Source organism: Carcharhinus amblyrhynchos, chromosome 13 (assembly GCF_965287045.1).
Source record: "Carcharhinus amblyrhynchos chromosome 13, sCarAmb.v2.hapA, whole genome shotgun sequence".
In the NCBI taxonomy this organism is placed as follows: domain Eukaryota; kingdom Metazoa; phylum Chordata; class Chondrichthyes; order Carcharhiniformes; family Carcharhinidae; genus Carcharhinus; species Carcharhinus amblyrhynchos.
The window spans coordinates 26,456,598-26,476,346 of NC_137336.1; the positions used below are offsets into that span (position 1 = coordinate 26,456,598).

General features: G+C 39.1%; 1 protein-coding gene and 1 pseudogene across 7 annotated transcripts in view; both read left to right on the forward strand.

Moving 5' to 3' along the window:
• The window catches only part of LOC145351783 (rap guanine nucleotide exchange factor 6-like), a 360,268-nt gene that overhangs the window by 304,595 nt on the left and 35,924 nt on the right, over positions 1-19,749 (forward strand). For 5 of the 7 annotated variants that reach the window (XM_080201415.1, XM_080201409.1, XM_080201411.1 and 2 more), the window contains exons 17-21: positions 536-693; positions 2,934-2,948; positions 7,945-8,185; positions 8,757-9,140; positions 17,118-17,329. In XM_080201415.1, coding sequence (XP_080057541.1) covers positions 536-693; positions 2,934-2,948; positions 7,945-8,185; positions 8,757-9,140; positions 17,118-17,329 — 1,010 coding nt within the window. The remainder of the gene's footprint in view (positions 1-535; positions 694-2,933; positions 2,949-7,944; positions 8,186-8,756; positions 9,141-17,117; positions 17,330-19,749) is intronic. The other 2 variants (XM_080201410.1, XM_080201413.1) reach the window with 1 other exon arrangement.
• Positions 9,549-9,726, forward strand: LOC145352029 (U2 spliceosomal RNA; annotated as a pseudogene).

Below are 19,749 nucleotides of genomic sequence, written 5' to 3' on the forward strand. Positions count from 1 at the left end.
ATCTCTGGCAATATGTTCTACTTGCATCTCATGCAGTTGAGTTACAGTCCTTAACATTTAAACAGAAGGTCTGTTTTTAACATTCTTTCTTCATTCTTTAAATATTGAGCACCATTTTACTGTCTTACTAGACTCCCTATAACATGCTTCATTTCCCAGGACAGAAAGAGAGCAAGCGAGTGATCTGGTCCTTCATCCTATGATAGCTTCAGTCTGCAACCAGTCACCAGAAGTTGCCCAACAGCAGCTCAGGGTGACTTGCTTGGTAATTTTTGTCCATCCCTCCCAAATATAGCTAAGTTTATGACCATTAAGTATTCTTTATTGCAAGCTATGAGTACAGTAAAATGTGAAAAATAATGAATTGTTAAATTCTGATTTAAATTTTGTAGATATTTTCTCATAATTTTAAATTAGGAAAGTGAAGAGCCACAACTTATCCAAATTCAGAACTGTGAATATGCTAACATTGCTACTGATTGGGTACAGTTTAAATTTATTTACTTTAATCACAACTGTTTTTAATGGTCCACAGTGATGCTGGAATGAGCCAGTCGCAGGATGACAGCATTGTTGGAACAAGGCAGTTCAGACACAGTGTTGCTATAATGCCGTTCCCTGGAACACTTTCCTCTAGTAGCCCTGATCTGTTGCAACCTGCTACTAGCATGCTTGATTTCACAAATCCTGCAGGTAAATAATCAAAACCTAGAAATATTTCTTTATTTACATTTAAAATGTTATTTTTAAAAAATTTACAAACTGTTCAAAATTCAGTGTAATTTTTAAAAAAGTTGTTTTTAAAACTTGCTTTACCAAGTAACGCAAGGAAGGAAGAAAAAATCTGCATGTCTTCAGAACATCCTGCAATATTGCAGTGAGAAATGTTGAACTTCCAAGGGTTTTTGTAGAGCTTATGCAATATTGAGGCCCTACATTGAGGGACTAATTTTTAAAAAAGAGGCTATACTATTTTGTTATGGTCCCAATGGGGAAACTGTAAACCAGATAACTAAATTTACTGAAAAACCCCCAGAGGAAATTGCCAACAAGATTTCACTTTTTGTAACACAAATTAGAATCCAGGTTAATTAAACATTCACAAGAAAATGCTGTTGAAAGTAAAAATATAAATTTCACTTCAAATAGTTGATATACCTAAGATACATTTTGCGCAACCACAAGTACCCACATCACTCCAGCATTCATGAAGTACTATGGAGCTACACAGTTCCACGATATGCTGTTTTTTATTCATACAGGGTAGGTCAGGAATTATATCTGACAACAGCCTTTACCATCAGCAAATATATTCTTTTATAAATCCTTTCTCTCCCTGGTTCATGACAGTCCTGATGGTTTAGTTCTCCAGAGTTCCTTTTCAATGAATAACACATGGTTCATGGTGTAGCCACTCAGATGGTTAGGGTCTCTGAACTATTCACAAAGCCTTCCAGGTTTTGAACATTTTTAGTCAGCTCACATATTGCCTCTAGAGATCCTTTTGCCAAACAGAAAAACTGACCTCCTCCTGAGAGTCATTTACATCTTTTCACAAAAATCCTCTGTATTCCACGTTCTGTGTCTGTCTGCTTTCTCTTTGTGTCTGCATCTGTGTGCTGATTATTTTCGGCCTTCAACTCTGATTTGTCTTGCAACTTTCCTTTGCTTCCTCCAGCCGTATGGCTTCTGTCTAAACTTCCTTCCTGTTGATACTGCTTCCAGGTCAAGGGTCGCCAGGTCACATGGACTCGTGAACAAGGACACCCAGGTGCCTTTGGATATCAACACTGCTCAATCTCTCACCATTTAAGAAATATCTGCATTTTTGTTTTGTCCTACCAAAATGGATAATATTTTTTCATGTTATATTCCATCTGCCATGTTTTTGCCCACTCACTCAGCCTGTCTGAATCCCTTTGCATCTTCCTCACTACTCACGTTCTCACCCAGTCTTTTGCCATCAGCAAACTTGAAAATGTTACATTTGGTCCCACATCCTAACCATTGATATAGATTGTGATAGATGGGCCCCAAGCATTAATCCTTGTGGTATCCCACTAGTCACAGCCTGCCAACCTGAGAATGACCCATTTATTCTTACTCTCTGCTTTCTGTCCATTGATCAGTTGGCTGATATTCTTTTGAACAGATGATTGAAAAGTTGCACAGATGGTTACTAAAAATTTAGTTATGTGCACCTCTCAAGGTTCCATGCAGTTCCAACTTTTGGTTCACGTGGGGCATTTTGGAAATGAAAATCAACATCTTGTATATTTATTTCAAATGAGTTTAGGAAAAAAATATATTAAATTCTAAAACTGTTTTGGAAAAAAAATAGTTCCAAGAGGTGCACAGAACCAAATGTTGGTTTGAAAAATCAGATTATCTGGTCATTATCACATTGCTGTTTGTGGTAGCTTGTTGTGCACAAATTGGCTGTCATATTTCCTACATTACTTCCTACTGCACTTTGGCTGTAAATTGTTTTGAGATGCTGGTGCTTGTAAAAGCACAATGTAAGTTTTACCTTTTGTGGAACACTTTTACAAAGTTTCATAAATTGACATGTTTACTAATGTTAACATAATGCCACCCCATTTTCTTAAACACTCAAAGAAATTGGCCATAGGTCTTTCTAAATATCAAATTTCCCAATGAATCAAAAGAATCTAAATGTTAGTTTCTGATAAGATTGCTTTCTAAGAGTTTATTTCTCAACAAAAGCTAAATTAATAACCTTGTTGATTAAAATGAATACAACGTTTAAGACAATTTTATTAAACGCAAAATGTATGATCGTCGCTTCGCATGATTGAAATTCTTGCAGTTGAGCTGGTTATTGTAATTATTTTGTGACTTTTCAAAAATTGATTTGAATATTGTGTAATTTCCTTTTTATCTGTTCTGCTCCTAAACTATCCACATCACAGCTGCAGGTTTTTATAGTGAGTATCCATCAGTCCTGTGTCCATGTTCTTGTATTGCATGCTTGTTTCCTTGTATGCTGTGTTCAATTTGTGTGTCACCTTCATGTACATGATTAAAGATTCCAAATGTTATATTGTGATATTACTTTTATTTAGTTTTGCAGGGATAGATTAAAACACCCTTTATCTTTTTGATGACATGATTTTGCACAACTTACAGCACTCTGGAGAAGAATTGTTGTTTCCTGTTCACCATTTTTCATCTCCTTTGTTGAGTTGCTGATCTTGGTCAGCTGTAGGAGGCATTAAGTAGGAGCCTGGTAATATCCTGAAACAAGTACAATTCAATTGGAGGATTGTTGTCAATCTGTTTCCTGCATTCCTTAGGAACTAGTTGAAAAACAGCATTGACAGAAGCCTGGGAGCAAGTCATCAACCCAACATCCCGCCCACTGTAATTATGTGGTATGGCAATGCCAAGGTATTCTGGAAAGAAAATAGAGGGATTTTATAAATTAATTACAAAAATATCCCTCCTAATTTCCCTTGAGAATTTTTTGTACATGAACTTTTTTTTTCAATAATGTTATCCACATTATGGCTATCATCCAAAACTCTCATATCAGTGCTGTACTTAGTGAGATCTGCCCATTATATGTTGGCTTATTGCTTTCCCGTATCACCCTTTTTTCTAATGTAACTTACAAAAAACATTTTGATCTATATGAAAAGTTGAGATTTTGGAAAAACTCACTATAGTCTGAAATTTCATTTTCAGAATTAATGTTTTGTCTGCATGAGGATGTTAGTTTTGGGAATTGTAAACTTTTTTCATTGGCTTGTTGTGTCAAAATGCTCAGATCAAACACTTCCTGATTTGAGTATAGGTTAGCCAGATAGAAACAGTTTTAGTCAGTTTTGTGCAACTGGTTGAACTCTTGTTCAGCTGATGGCAAAACAAAAATCAGCTCCTCACCTTCACTGAGGCGAGCAGCCAAAAATAACCCAGAGGGTGAAATTGGTTGTGCTAGTCACACAAATGGGCTCTTTGTAAATTAATTGACTATTTTACACCACAGCTGATTTTCTTCTCCAAAAACTTTTATTGTGTTGATATGTTACTGACTGTTGTAGAATAGCCAATGATGTATCCATTTTAAAAAGGGTGAATAATTATTAACTACTATTAGTTTAGCCTTTGTGATAAGAAACATTGCAGTCTTTATTTTAAGGCTGGAATTACTCCAATATTTTGATCCAAAACTCTGCAGCCATATCTTAACTCGCATAAAGTTCTGTTCACCCTTCACCCCTCACCCCTGAACTTGCCACCTTACATTGTTCCTCAGTCTGGCAATTTTAACTTTCTCATCTTTGTTTTCAGTTCCTCCATGGCTTTACCCAGTTCTATGTCTGTAATCTCCAGCCCCATAATCTCTGGAATAACAGCATTCCTCCTATTCTAACCTCTTGCGCATCCAGATTTTCCTTTGTTCCACTATTCGTGGAAGTCTTCACTGCCAGACCTTAAACTCTGGAATTTTTTTCCCTAAAAACACTCTGCTTCCATTTCTGTCTCACACAAAGACACTCTGTAAAATCCACCTCTGACCAAGCTTTTGGTTTACTATCTTGTCAGCTATCCCTTGATTCAAGGATGGCATCTACGTAGGAATGAGGGTTCTGCAGAGGGTCTTTATCTTCAGGGTCAATGTTGGAAGGATGTTTCCTCTTCTGGCAGAATATTGAACTCAGGGTTATTGTTTCAAAATAATGGGATGCCCATTTAGGACAGAGGTGAAAAAAAGATTTTCTTGAGTGTTGTGATCTTTTGGAATTCTATTCCTCAAAAAGTGGTTGAGACAAAGCCTTGAATGTCTTTAAGACAGGTAGCTGGATTCTTGATCAGGAAGCGGGGGAGGGGGGGCGGGGTGTGAAAGGTATACGGGAATGTGAAGTTGAGGTTAAAATCAGATCAGCCATGATCTTATCAAATGATGGGAGCAGGCTTGAGGGGCTGACTGGCCTACTCCTCCTAATTTTTAACTGACAAGCCGATTCTCGCCTCCTATATCTGTGAGCTCATAGGATAGATGTTCCACGTGATGGTGGGATCCAGAGTACAGGAAATGCTTCCTTTCCTTCTTTGTCACTGCTCTGCCTCATCATTAAGACAGTGTGACTCAAATTGTGATGCAGCTTAGTGAACAACTTGTCTCCATTTCAAGTGACTTTTAGCAAGCTGCTGTTCTTCAAGAAAAACTACAGAGGGTCTTTTGAAATGTTTTCTTTGTCGTTTCCTACAATTTTGACCATTAGAGTTGAGAAAACAGGCCTGATGGGGGGAAATGCATTTTGGCCATCTGGACACAGGGCCCAGTCCATCAAAATTGATTTTGTAGGAATTTTGCCTGAAAGATTGTGGAGCTGGCTTCAAAAAGGAGACTGGTGTTTGTTCAAGCGTCCTTTTATTGAATCCAGAGGATGTGACGGAGGCATTGCTGGTGGAATTTCTCTCTCACTCTTATGTGTCCCTGATACACTGTCCAGTATGAGAGTGTGTTGACAACAGCTGCTTTGTACACTTGGACTCTTCTTGACGTGGAGTTACTTGTTGTCAAACAAGTTTGTAGATGCCTGAACAAGAACAGCTGATCTGGTGTTGGATCTCTTCATCCATGGTAGCTGTCAAGGTATGAGAACATATTTGAGTCTGTGCTTCAACATATATGGAAGATGGAATATTTGGCTGGCCATGTTGAATTGATGAATTTCATTTTAGCAACATTCAAGGACAGACTAAGTTCCTTGTATGCAGAATTGCAAAGATCAAGAGTGTTGTGCAAATCAGATGTTGTCACCTGCAAACTAGATCATAGATGTTATGGTGGTCAATTTAGTTTTAACCAAAGGCCACTTTGATAAAAATGACAATAGGTGAAATGTCTCTAGGTTCAGCTGAATACAGGCTGTCATTGTAATTAATGTTTTTGGAGAAAACAAGTGTTGATTCATTGTGATATGTATATTAGTTAAATGTTTTCTGCCCTTTTGAAGACTCTTTCGGGCTCTGGCAATTCTGTGCTCCCTCCCCTAAGCTTAAACTTGAACATCAGCAAATTATTCAACCATTTAGAGTATCACTTCTGAATTCAGTTCTGTCCTCAACCAACATCCACACTTTCTAGCTGTCTGATTTTGTTTTCCTTTTTAGCCCTCTCTAGCTAAGAGATGTAGGAAATATAGTGCTTTGACTCAGATCAGCTAAATAAGGAAACTAGAGAGTACTTGATTTGATTTATTATTGTCACATGTATTAACATACAGTGAAAAGTGTTGTTTCTTGCATAATACACAAACAAAACATACCGTTTATAGAGAAAGAAACGAGAGAGTGCAGAATTCCATGGTTGGTACATGACCTCAGACTTTTGTATCTTTTCCTTGAAGGAAGAAGGTGGAAGAGAGAATGTCCGGCGTGTGTGGGGATGCCTGAGATTCTTAATTAAGCTGGCCGCATTGCTGAGGCATCGGGAAGTGTAGACAGAATCAGTGGATGGGAGGCTGGTTTGCATGATGGATTGAGCTACATTCATGACCTTTTGTAGTTTCTTGCAGTCTTGGGCAGAGCAGGAGCCATACCAAGCTGTGATACAACCAGAAAGAATGTTTTCTATGGTACACCTGTAAAAGTTGGTGAGAGTCATAGCTGACATGCCAAATTTCCTTAGTCTTCTGAGAAAGTAGAGGCATTGGTGGGCATTCTTAATTGTAGTGTCAGCATGGTGGTTGTTGGTGATCTGGACACCTAAAAACTTGAAGCTTTCGACCCTTTCTACTTCATCTCTATTGATGTAGACAGGGGCATGTTCTCCTTCATGCTTCCTGAAGTTGATGACAATATCCTTCGTTTTGTTGACGTTGAGGGAGAGATTATTGTTGCCGCATAAATTCACCAGATTCTCTATCTTATTCCTATACTCTGTGTAGCATAGGATGGCACCATTTACCCACCAAATGATCAGATAAGCTTCACCTTACTTTTCAGAAGTTATAATTGGGCACAAAGAAATATCAGTACCATCATAAATCTGCTTATGCATGCGGGCAGTTAGAAGATAAACATTCTGAACTAATTTGCTTGTGATTTTTATTTTCTTCTGCCTTCACTTTTCTTCCCTTACCACTACTCTCCTGCCCACAGCATGTAAAAGTCATGCATGGTTTCATGGACAGTGATAGCACTCACTATCTCATTGAAGTGGACATGCTTTCATATATTTACTTTCACCGTGTGGCTTATCATAATGAAGCCTAACCCTTTCTTCACCCATTATCCATGCATGTTTCCAGTGGGGTTTGATGGTTATTAGTCAGAGAAAGCAACATTGGGCAATGTCTCTCTCCCTCTCTTAGAGATGCCCCCTTTTTCACTGCTAACTGATGTGAAATCTGATATCTTGCCATACAGTACACACTAAATTTGAATCACTGGTTCATTTGGAGAATTATCATTGGCTGTTCTTTAGATTGATAAATCTTGAATTTATATTTTAAACTTTAAGAAGTGTAAAATAGTTACACATTTTGTGGTAATTCCCTAATAAATGGTATCCCTTATTTATTTTAGAGACATTTTGAAATTACCATGCTTGTTCCCTGGATGAGTTTCAAATGTTGACCCACCAAAGAACTAACCCATAATACAAATCATCTTGTCATCTTCATTCCATTTTCAGTATTTGTAATGCTGAAAAGATTTCACATTGCTCTGGAATGATCAAGTTTAGTGCCAGTTTAAACAAAAGTTCAACTGTTGTTTTCTAAAGCAGTCATGCAGACTGACAGTGAATGTTTTGTCAAAAAAACCAGAGCACCTCAACCTTTTCCTTTTGAGTCATTTGATCAATGAGAACTGAACTGTATTTATTTGGTTTGACAGATTATTCTGTGTAAGTCATTTGACTTTGGGATGTGAGCAATGGAATATATTTGCAATTTTTATTTGTAACAGACATACCAGATCAAGTCATCCGAGTCTTTAAGGCAGATCAGCAAAGTTGTTACATCATCATAAGCAAAGATACCACTGCAAAAGAAGTTGTTGCCCATTCTGTCCACGAATTTGGCCTGATTGCACCATCTGAGACCTACTCACTTTGTGAGGTTTCTATAAGCCCTGAAGGTGTCATCAAGCAAAGGAGACTCCCTGACCAATTATCTAAGCTTGCTGACAGGATCCAGCTGAACGGCAGGTGAGAAAGGCAGAATATGTTGGTCACAAAACAATTTTGTTTTATTCAACTGGTTATTTTGTACAAATTGTAGAAGATACATGAATTTGAATTTCAACAAGATTGATCATTTTCCAGCTATTTTGATCGCTATTGTCTCATGTTATGATTGATTTTACTAGAATCCATGCATTGCTGTGTACATATGAAACCATCTCAATGTGTAATGTAGTGAAATTAGATTGATCATTTTTCAAACATTTTGATCACCATCATGGGATTTTGTGCTCGATTAAGAATCCAGCATTATTTTGTATGACACAGTCTCATGATATAATCTGGAAAAAAAACAATCAAAAGTATAATGAAGAATGGCCCCCTTCAAGGTAGTTGATGACCATTGCCTTTCTAAATTGAGCAAACAAAAGACCACAAAGGATTCAGGGATTAGGGCAATGGAAAAAGATGCTGATGTGCTAATTTGGAAATAGATTCTGATCTGAAAATCAATTACGAATAAATCGGAACAGCAATAAAGTTCCAGTGCTTTATGTTTCTGAGCAATATGACTTCTGTTTATTTCATTATTCAGGTACTATCTGAAGAATAACATGGAAACAGAGACTCTTTGCTCAGATGAAGATGCCCAGGAATTATTGAGGGAAAGTCAAATATCTCTGCTACAACTCAGCACTATTGAGGTAGCCACTCAGCTCTCAATGCGAGACTTTGAATTGTTCCGAAACATTGAACCTACTGAATATATAGATGACCTGTTCAAAAGAGAGTCAAAAACTGGAAATGTGCATCTCAAGCAATTTGAGGATGTTATCAATCAGGAGACGTTTTGGGTTGCCACTGAGATTTTGAAGGAAACCGTTCAATGGAAAAGGATGAAGATAATTAAACATTTCATCAAAATTGCCCTACACTGCAGAGAATGCAAGAACTTCAATTCCATGTTTGCAATCATCAGGTATGAATGAAGTGCCTTGTTGGTTTGATGGCTAGCCTAATGTTATTTGGCACTCTGATGTGTCAGCCTTAAATTTCCATTCTGTGAAATGTTAATTGGATCAGCCAGAATGTGATGTTGCACAGGAGGAGTCATTTTCTTTTGCAATGAAGTCCATCAGCAGTCAGTAAAGCAAAAGCTTTTTGCTACTTCCTTTCCTATTTAGTTTTGGTTGGAACTAATGAGATTAATTTCAAAACAATAGTTCTGTTTTACATTACTTAGTTGCCTATTTTATATGTTCTGCTGAATTTCTCTGCAATGATGATAGTATTGGTCAGCGGCTAGCGCTCCAAGTCCAGAATAGCATGTGTCTGATACACTGGCATTCTCTACACCCGCCTCAGTAACATATCTTGACACTGATCTATCACTTCTCGGCCTTTTGGCTAAGATCAAGTGTAGTATCGACATGTTGTGCTTGGTTAAAGTCATTAGGTTACATTTCAACTTCATTTGAAGCAATTTTTAAAAATGGCATCTCGGCCTTTTGGCTAAGATGCAAATGAGATCAAGTCTTGGAGGAGGACCTGGACCTACACCTACTCCAATCAGCTTGGATCATATAGATCAAGCCCAAGACAGGAGTTGGGAACCCTGTCTTGTCAGCTTGGATCGGGAATGTCTCAACTTGTTGAGACTCTGAATTGGATTTGATTGGATTGAATTGGAATAAAAACAAAAATCTTGACACTGATCTTAAAGCACCTCCTGCTCAACTGGTGTGACATTTGATCCCTACGCAGCCATCCTTGCAACTTCTTTCTATCAGTTGTAAATATAGTAACATTTTGGGCTAAATTGTGAGTAGCTTAATGTGCATTTATGCCAACTAACATTCGGAATGATACTTATGATATAATTTATGTTCAGCCTTTACTAACAGTAGTGACCTTCATTTAGTTGGGTTAAATCTGAGGCAAAAAATACTCTGACGAAGCGTTATCCAGACTCTATTCTCTCTCCACAAATGCTGTCAGGGCTGCTGAGATTTACCAGTATTTTCTGGTTTTGTTACTGCTAGTCTACGTGGAAAGCACAAGCATTCTACCTAGTGGGCACGAGTCAACCAGCAGTAGCAGGGTTACTAGTATGTATGAAACTCAACATTTTGACCAAACACAAAAGGGGGCGAGGGGGTGATTCTTCCCCCCTGCTGTGTGCTTTTGTAGTGCAGCGTGCCGGGAGACTCAGGCAGAGGATGTTGCGTGGGTTCCAAGTTGGGCGCCACGGCCTCCATGAGTCTCTGGCAGCCGGATTTCCACGGCTATCAGCTGCACACCAGAAATCGATGCGGAGCTGCATAATTTATTTAAATTCTAATTTCAATAAAATTTAAATTTCATTAGTGGGCCCGGGACTGAAATCTCTGGGCCTACTGGCGTCTCCCCCCACTGCCAGGAATGGTTCACTCCAGCGGGGTTTCCTATAGCTCCCCACATGCGGGGAACTAATGGACTGACCCCAGTGGAGTGAAGGGGTCCATCGATGCCTCCCAGAGGGTGGGGTGCCTCCTGGACGTTGTCACCTTGGTAGTGTCACCTGGAGGGGGGGGTGCGGTGCAGGTGTGGTGATTGCAGTGAGGCAATACCTGTATGAAATATTTTTTAAAAGGTATTTAAGACAGACGTGTAAAGTTACAGTCTAAAGCTGCTCCCACACACCTGACGAAGGAGCTGCGCTCCAAAAGCTAGTGGCGTTTGCTACCAAATAAACCTGTTGGACTTTAGCCTGAGACTTCTTACTTGTTTCAGATTCCAGCATCTGCAATATTTTTCTTATTTTGTTGATATTGGTCAGCTCATTTGGCAGAGGGGACCTAGTTTCAAGAGATTGCTCAGAAGATACTATTCTGAGAGATTACCTCCAGTCAGCATCTGTTACAGCAGCATGTGGACAGAATTACAGAAATTTTCCGGGACACGTATGGACTGCTGATGATACTGTAGTGATGAGCAAAGCCAAAGAAGAACATGACTGAAATTTAATTGTAATTAACTCTGCAGCTATCTTTCAGCCAGGGAGCTTGTTTTTCAGACTGAAATTAACTTACTGTTACGGATAAGTTAAATGCTAAATGCAAACTTCACTAGATTTTATATTCTCAGACTTTTGCATCTTTTTCCCGACCAAAGAAGGCGGAAGAGAGTATGTGCAGGGTGCGTAGGGTCCTTGATTATGCCAACTGCTTTCTCAAGGAAGCAGAAAGCGTAGATGGAATCAATGGATGGCAGCCTAGTTTGCCTAATGGACTGGGCTACGTTCACAACCTTTATAGTTTCTTGTGGTCTTGGACAGAGCAGGAGTCATCCTAAGTTGTGATATATTTGGAAAGGATACTTTCTATGGTGCATCTGTAAAAATTAGTGAGAATCGTAGCAGACATGCCGAATTTCCTTAGCTTCCTGAGAAAATAGAGGCATTGGTGGACCTTCTTAATAAAGCATCAGTGTGGAGGAACTAGGACAGGTTGTTGATGATATGGACACTGGAAGCTTGAAGCTCTCAAACATTTCCACTTCATCCCCTTTGATACGGACAGTGGCATGTCCTCCATTACGCTTCCTTAAGTCGGTGACAACCTCCTTTGTTTTACTGACACTGGGGGAGAAATTGTTGTCAATTCACTAGATTCTCTGTCTCTCTCCTGCAGTTCTGTACATCTAAGCCATTAATACAAATTGCCAGTAGTGGAAATCAAACATTGATCTTCTCAAGTCCCCTACAAGTTTGAACATGCTAACCCAAAATTGATCCATTTACTCTTGCACTATTTTGTGTCCATTAATCAATCCTCAACGCCTTTAATCCCATAAACCCTAATTTTTTGAAGTAACCCCCTTGTGCAACTGTTACTGATTGTTTTTGTAAAAATCCTTTTGAACTGCATTCACTATCTACCTTGCTAGATACCACCTCAGGAAAAAAAAACTCCCTCGAACAAATTTTTCAAACACTCTCTTTTCCTTTCATGAATCTGTGTTGAATTTGCCTAATATTGTGATTTTCTAAAATCACTGTTGCCATGTGTCTAAGTACAAATTCTAGCATTTTTCTTATACTAATGTCTGGCTAGATGACCTATGCTTACCTTTTTTTTTCTCTCCCTCCTTTTGCAAAAAGAGGGATTACAATCTGAGGTATTTACCTATTCAATGTCCTATAAATAGAGAAAAGTGGAAAAATTATTCATTCACATTGTAAGTTAGTTTTAAACAGTGTGAAAAGTCTTAATAATTGGCGAATAACTGTTCGAACATTAAAACTGTAGTTTTAAACCATATAGCCTCATTCCCTCAGATTATGAAAGATGTATTTTTTTTCCTTTTTCTGACTCTTTCATCTTTCTCTCTCTCTCTCTCCAAGTAAGAACGTAAGAACATAAGAAATAGGAGCAGGAGTAGGCCATCTAGCCCCTCAAGCCTGCCCCGCCATTCAGTAAGATCATGGCTGATCTGAAAGTGGGTCAGTTCCACTTACCCACCTGCTCCCCATGACCCTTAATTTTCTTATTGTTCAGAAGTCTATCTATCTGTGATTTAAACATATTCAACGAGTAGCCTCCACCACTTCAATGAGCCGAGAATTCCAGAGATTCAGTACTCTGAGAGAAGTAGTTCCTCCTCAAATCTGTTCTAAACTGACTCCCCCTTATTTTGAGGCTCTGTCCTCAAGTTCGTGTTTCCTTTCTAAGTGGAAAGAATCTCTCTGCTTCTACCCTATCTAGCCCCTTCATTATCTCATGTGTCTCTATATGATCACCCCTCAGCCTTCTAAACTCCAACGAATACAGGCCCAATCTACTCAATCTCTCCTCATAGGCTAACCCCCTCATCTCCGGTATCAACCTGGTGAACCTTCTCTGTACTCCCTACAAGGCCAATATATCCTTTCGCAAATAAGGGGAGCAAAATTGCACACAGTACTCTAGTTGCGGCCTCACCAGTACCTTGTACAATTGCAGCAAGACCTCCCTGCTTTTATATTCCATCCCCTTCGCGATAAAGGCCAACATTCCATTTGCCTTCTTGAACACCTGCTGCACCTGCAGACTGAGTTATTGCGATTCAGGCACAAGGACACCCAGGTCCCTCTGCACAGTAGCATGTTGTAATTTTTCACCATTTAAATAATAGTCCATTTTACTATTATTCCTTCCAAAGTGGATAACCACACACTTGCCAATGTTATACTCCATCTGCCATACCCTCGCCCACTCACTCAGCCTATCCAAATCTCTCTTCAGACTTTCCGTGTCCTCCACGCAATTTGCTTTCTCACTCATCTTTGTGTCATCAGCAAACTTTGCTACCCTACACTCGGTCTCTTCCTCCAGATCGTCTATGTATATGGTAAACAGTTGAGGCCCCAGCACCGATCTCTGCGGCACGTCACTAGTCACCAACTGCCAACCAGAAAAGCACCCAGTTATTCCAACTCTCTGCTTCTTGTTAGATAGCCAATCCTCAATCCACGCTAACACTTTACCCCCAACTCCGTGTACCTTAATCTTCTGCAGCAACATTTTGTGAGGCACCTTAGCGAATGATAAGTACCATCTTTCGTTCCCTGTCTCTTCATTTTGCTTTCTGCAAATGATTTGGCATTGATTTAAATATTTGAATTTGCAATCCTAGTTCAGAGTCTCTGGGCTACATTTTCCCAGTTGGGTTACAGTTCCAAAGTTGGTTTCACTCTGGGCCAGCAACCCAGAAATAGCCTTGATGGGATGTCATTTCCTGTAGGCAACCAATTAATAAACCATCTTCAGAACCCCTGTCCAATTAAGGACAGCAGACAGCCCAGGGAAACAATCACAGGGTCCATAACAAAATTAGACCAGCAGCTTGAGTGCTGCTGACTTGGTAGGAGAGCTTAAAGAATGTCTCATCGTGGAGGCACACTCAGTTGCCTGCAGAGATGTCAACAAATAGAGGTCTGAAGCTGGTAGAGTCAGTGGGGTGGAGGGGAAACCTCTCTGCAGGAGGATTGATGGACAGAGTTGAGGCCTGTGATTCCTCTGTTCCTGTCATCAAGGAATGGAGTCTTTACTCTGATGGCAACCTGGCTTGCCACTGAGAGATCACCTTGATTGAGTTGGCAGCCTCCGCGTTTAATGGGGAGTCATTGTAACAGTGGGAAAACACGAGTGCTGTCACAAAGTGGCCCCTCAGCGGGGTCTCAATTCTCCTAAGTGATTGCCCTGACTCTGTGGAACAGGCAGCAAAAATTGTTCTCATCCACCACTGGGAAGATCTTTCTGAAATGGAAATGCATCAAGGAGCTAGCCCTATGCAACTCCAAACTTGTCTCAATATGGACAGGAAGATTCAGCCTTGTGTGTACTGGGAACAATTTTTCAATCTGTTTGGTTAAAGGGATAGACAGTTGCTTCCCTGGTCCCAATAATCCTCAAGCAGCGAGTGTTGTGCTGTTTCACTAATTAGTGCAAGTGACAGTGGAAAAGCTCAAAGGAAGTCTGAATAATTATAAATGTAAAGAACTGCAGGTACCATTTGTTCATCAAATACATTATCTTGACCATTGTGTAAGCAAAAATGAAGGGCAGGAGTAAAGTCAACGTTGATATCTTCATAGACAAGCCTCTTACTGATGAACCACAGGAAATGTGCTATCTGAGATGAGATATTAGAGGAATGTCACTGTCAAAGAAATTAAGCTTTGTTTGGAGTAGAGAAGTTCTTTTCAGTTGTAATGTAACATCACATTATACCCTTGAGTAGGCTTTGTTTTACAAATTTCCATGTCTCAGCTGGCATTGTAAGAATTTTGTAACTGACAGTAAATGTTTTTGCTCTTGATGAATGCCAGGGTGTTTCCAACTGGTTTAACAGCTACCAGATATCTCTGTGTTTATGGGGAAATAAAATGCAGGAAGCAGACATTTTTTTACATCAATGTTCTCTGTTAGTCTGGTGCAATTAATAAAAAATGACTTCGAACAGTAATTATTTGTTACTTTCTTCAGGATTGAATCCCAAGGTAATGTTTTGGATATGAGACTTACAAGAAGTGACTGTACCTTTTCTGCAATATGCCAAAATCACACTTGGAGTAAACTACTCCTGAATTTTTTTTAAAAATTGATGATTCTACAACCATACGAATTAGGAACGGGGATAGACCACTTGGCCCCTTTTGCCTGCACCGCTGTTGAGTAAGATCATGGCTGATCTGCTTGTGACTTCAGCTGCACATTCCTGCCTACCGAAAATCCTTCATCCCCTTGTTAATCAAGAATCTATCTAGCTTTGCCTTAAAAATACACAAAGACTTTGCATCCACAGCCTTTAGAGGAAGAGAGTTCCAAAGGCTTACGACCCATTGACGGAAAAAAATTCTCATCTCCACCTTAAATGAATGACCCCTTAAACAGTGGCCTCTAAATCTGATGAAGAGTCACCCAGACTCAAAACTCAGATGCTGTCAGACTGGCTGATATTTTCCAACATTTTTTGTTTCTATTGGAGAATCTAGTTCCTCCAACCTCTCCTCGTAAAATGACCCAGCTATTCCTGTAATTATTCCTGTAAACTTTCTCTGAAGTTCTAATGCATCTACGTCCCTGTATTAGTAGCAAGGAGACAATTATTCTGAAGAAGTGCTTGTTTTTTCCTCTTCCTTTTTATTTCTTTGTATTGATGCAAATCCACGGACGTAATAGGTACTGTAGTGTTGTGCTACTGGACTAATAATTTGAAAAATGAGAGTTCAAATCTCACTGTGAAAGATTGAGAACTCAAAAAAAGTCTGGAAGTAGCAAGTGAATAACTTCCTTTTAAAAAGTGATTTTGATTATTTTTTCTTGTCATCAGAAAAACTTGAAGTTGTATCATGCCTTCAACATAACAAAGTGCTACCTAAACTGGAGCATTATCAACCACTGAGTCACATAAGGAAATATTGGGACAAGTGGCAAGGCCAAAGCAGTACATTTTAAGAGCATCTTAAAAAGAGGAAGAGAGACTGAAGTGGAGAGGTTGCGGGAGGAAATTTCAGAGTTTAGGGTCCAGGCAGCTGAAGGCACTGCTGGCAATGGTGGAGTGATTATAATCAAGAAAGTGCAAGATGTCAGAATTGAAGAAGTGCAGGGATCTTGTAGAGTTGTGGGCTGGAGGCGGTTGCAGAGACAGGGAGGAATGATGCCCTGGAGGGATTTTAAAAAGAATCATTTTAACATTGTGGAAGTGTGGACAGAGAGTCAGTGTAGGCCAATGTAATGGGTCAACAAGCCTCTGTACATATGAGGACATGGACAGCAGAGTTCTCTGAGCTTAAATTTACAGAGTGTGCATTATGAGAGACCAGCCAAGAGAGCGTAGTTGAGTCTAGAGATAACAATGTTCTTGAAGTAGAGGTTAAAATTCAATTGCTTCACAAGCATCATTTAGTGGCCACTTTCCCTTCAGGAAAGGAGACCTACCTCCTTAACTGATCTAATGTATATATCCAATTCCATTCCGATAGCTACTGTTAACTCTTAACTGTGCTTTGAAGTTGCCTAACAAGCTACTCGTATCAAGTCAAGACTACTGAAGATTCCAATAAAGGTTCTCAAGGCAAAGTTCAAATTTCAACAATGAATAATGAAAAAATATCCTGGCAGGCAGTAGTTATTAAGAGTACTGTAATATCCATCATTACTCAGACTGGCAAAATGTGTGAAGTGGTGTTCCTCAAGGTTTGATACTGGGGCCACTGTCCTGCACCATTAACATGGAAAACATTGTTATGGACTTACTGAGCCAAATTATCTGTTTTTGCGTTGTAAGTACTGCATAATAAAAATGAGTCAGAGGCTTTAAGCAATATAATTGATATTAAACATGCCTTTTTTGGAATTTACTATATTCTCAAAATACATTTATTGTCAGGTATGAGAGTTAGAAAGATATAATTGAAAGTTTTCTGTTTCAGTGGGCTAAACCTTGCACCAGTTGCACGTCTGAGAGGCACTTGGGAAAAACTGCCAAGCAAGTACGAAAAACTGCTTCGGGACCTCCAAGATCTCTTTGATCCTTCGAGAAACATGGCAAAATATAGAAACGTCCTCAGCAGCCAGAGTCTGCAGCCACCCATCATTCCACTGTTCCCTGTCGTCAAAAAAGATCTCACTTTCCTGCACGAAGGTATTCTATTATTAAAGTACAAGCTGCTCATGCAGATAATTCACAGCATGCAATCAACTGCATGTTAAGTGTTTAACTCTTGCAGCATTATCCCCAGCCTTTGTGGTATTGTTCAGAGCTCTCATTATTCTCAGTTTATCAGTCAGACCATTAGTCACTATTCATTTTGTAACAGGTTGGGAATCTTGTTTATTCAGTGAGGCAAAGTGCTGACAAGTTCAGGAAATTTTTAAAAGACCGTAACAATTTGCAAGAGTAAATAAGATGGTGGATATATTTAAATATGTTGGGCAGTTTCTTTGCAAATGACATACATCAAAATAGGTTGCATTTTTAAGCAAACTGAACAGTTGTCAATCTCAGTAAGTGGCACTTGGCAGGTCTGTATTTGTTGTGACAGCTGTATGGATTTTTTTATTAAATGGGTAAAGGTTAAACTAATAGTCACACTATTTGGACTACTGTACATGGTGTTTTTTTAGCAGGGTAAGGGTTGAAATAGTGTTACAAATGACAGGAATTTAATCAGGCCTGGAAAACCTTTTCAGTTTTTTTATTTTTGTGTGGTATGATGCCCACATTACACAGAACATCAATGCAGTGGCTCAAGTAGCTGCATCAGATTTAATTTAATATGTCCAAAAATGCTGGCCGCCATTGAAATATCTTAAATGCACCATGGTGTTTTGGATTCTGTAATAAATATTTTGATTTTTCTAAAATAAAGTGTTCGGACCATAACACTTGTATGAATTAGGATTTTAGAATAATTGGGAAAACTAATAAATGATGCTGGTAGGTATAGCAACTAACATTTGATACTAGGTGATCCATATCAATTCTTGTCTGGGAAATTTGTAAGTTGTTGGGCCAGCTTACAAATAGAGAAACATGTTATTTCTTTATCCAGTATTTTAATTGGTACAGCTTATTCTCCAAATGTTCATGTCTAACAAATTTTCCACCTATAGTATGCCAAGACATGTTACTTGTACCTAACATAATGTGAAGTGATTTGTATTAGGCATAAAAAAACTCCTGTTTCACAAATTGAATCAGGTTCCCACATTGTACACATATTTACAATTTTAATGGGAAAAATAACCACAAAATAGTCTACAAAAGAGCAGTATAGCATAGATGCTGGGAATCTGAAACACAAACAGAAAATGTCAGCAGTTTAGGCAGCAATTATGGAGAAAGAAGCAGTTAACTTTTCAGGTCGGAAATGTCATCAACCTGAAATATTAAAAATATATTGCTGTGGATTACTGGAATGGGCTTGGCTGATGACCCAAATGACTGTTAATAATTTTACATAAGAACATGAACATAAGAATTAGGAACAGATGGAGGCCATTTGGGCCCTCAAGCTGCTCCACCATTCAAGAAGATCATGGCTGACCTGATTGTGGCCTCAACTCCACATTCCACCTATCCCCAATAACCTTTGACACCCTTGTGGTCAAGAATCTATTTCTTTCTTGTCTTAAAAATATATATTGACCCTGCCTCCTCCACTCCCTGGGGAATATGGTTCTAATAATTCACAGAGGAAACATTTCTTCTCATCTCTGCCTTAAATGGGAGGTCCCTTATTTTAAAACTGTATCCACTAGTTCTAGTTTCCACAAGGGGAAAAAGCCTTTCAGCATTCACTAGTTTTATCCAACGTGTCCACTTTTAAAACAATTGAGTAAACATTTTGTATGAACTTCTGTGTACCCTTCTCTTTAACAGTCTGAGGAACATGGGGCGGTAATACCAGTTAAAAACATCTTCTCAAAGTGAATGTCCTTCCATTGTTTGCAGTGTGATTAATTGGCAAACCTGAACAATTGCACATTCACGTCGCTGGCTGTGAAAATTGCTGCTGCCTTTAACATTCATAGCACTGACCCGAAGCACCTCCATTTCCTTAATATTCATAATACTGACTTTCAGAGCTATTATCTCCTAGACATTCACAGTGGCAATCATGAGAGTCACCATTTCCTTTAATATTCATAGTGTTGACCCTCAACCCTAAAAATGTGCTCGTGCTTTAAAATTGGAGTCTGCGGCAAACCTGTGTTTTTCTTTCCCTTGCAGTTGGCTGCAGTTAGTAATACAATTTGCTGATTATTTTTATGCTGGCGAAAGCTGGTGATTGCTTTTTCATGAATTTTAGCTACTTTCTGACTCAGCAGTTACATTTTTACCTGGTGTTTGATAGAAATGGCACCACAGAATTACAACAGGAGAAACTGGTGTTGACATGGTGTAGGTCCCCTGAATTCAGTATTAAAATAGAGGCTTTAAATTATTGTCGCCTTGGACGCTGACGGCACAAGCCCTTGACAGTTTTTGTAGTTTTTGCATTCTGAGTAAAATTACGGGCCCTGCAATTTAATGCAGCATAATTTTTCACTCTTGCTTTC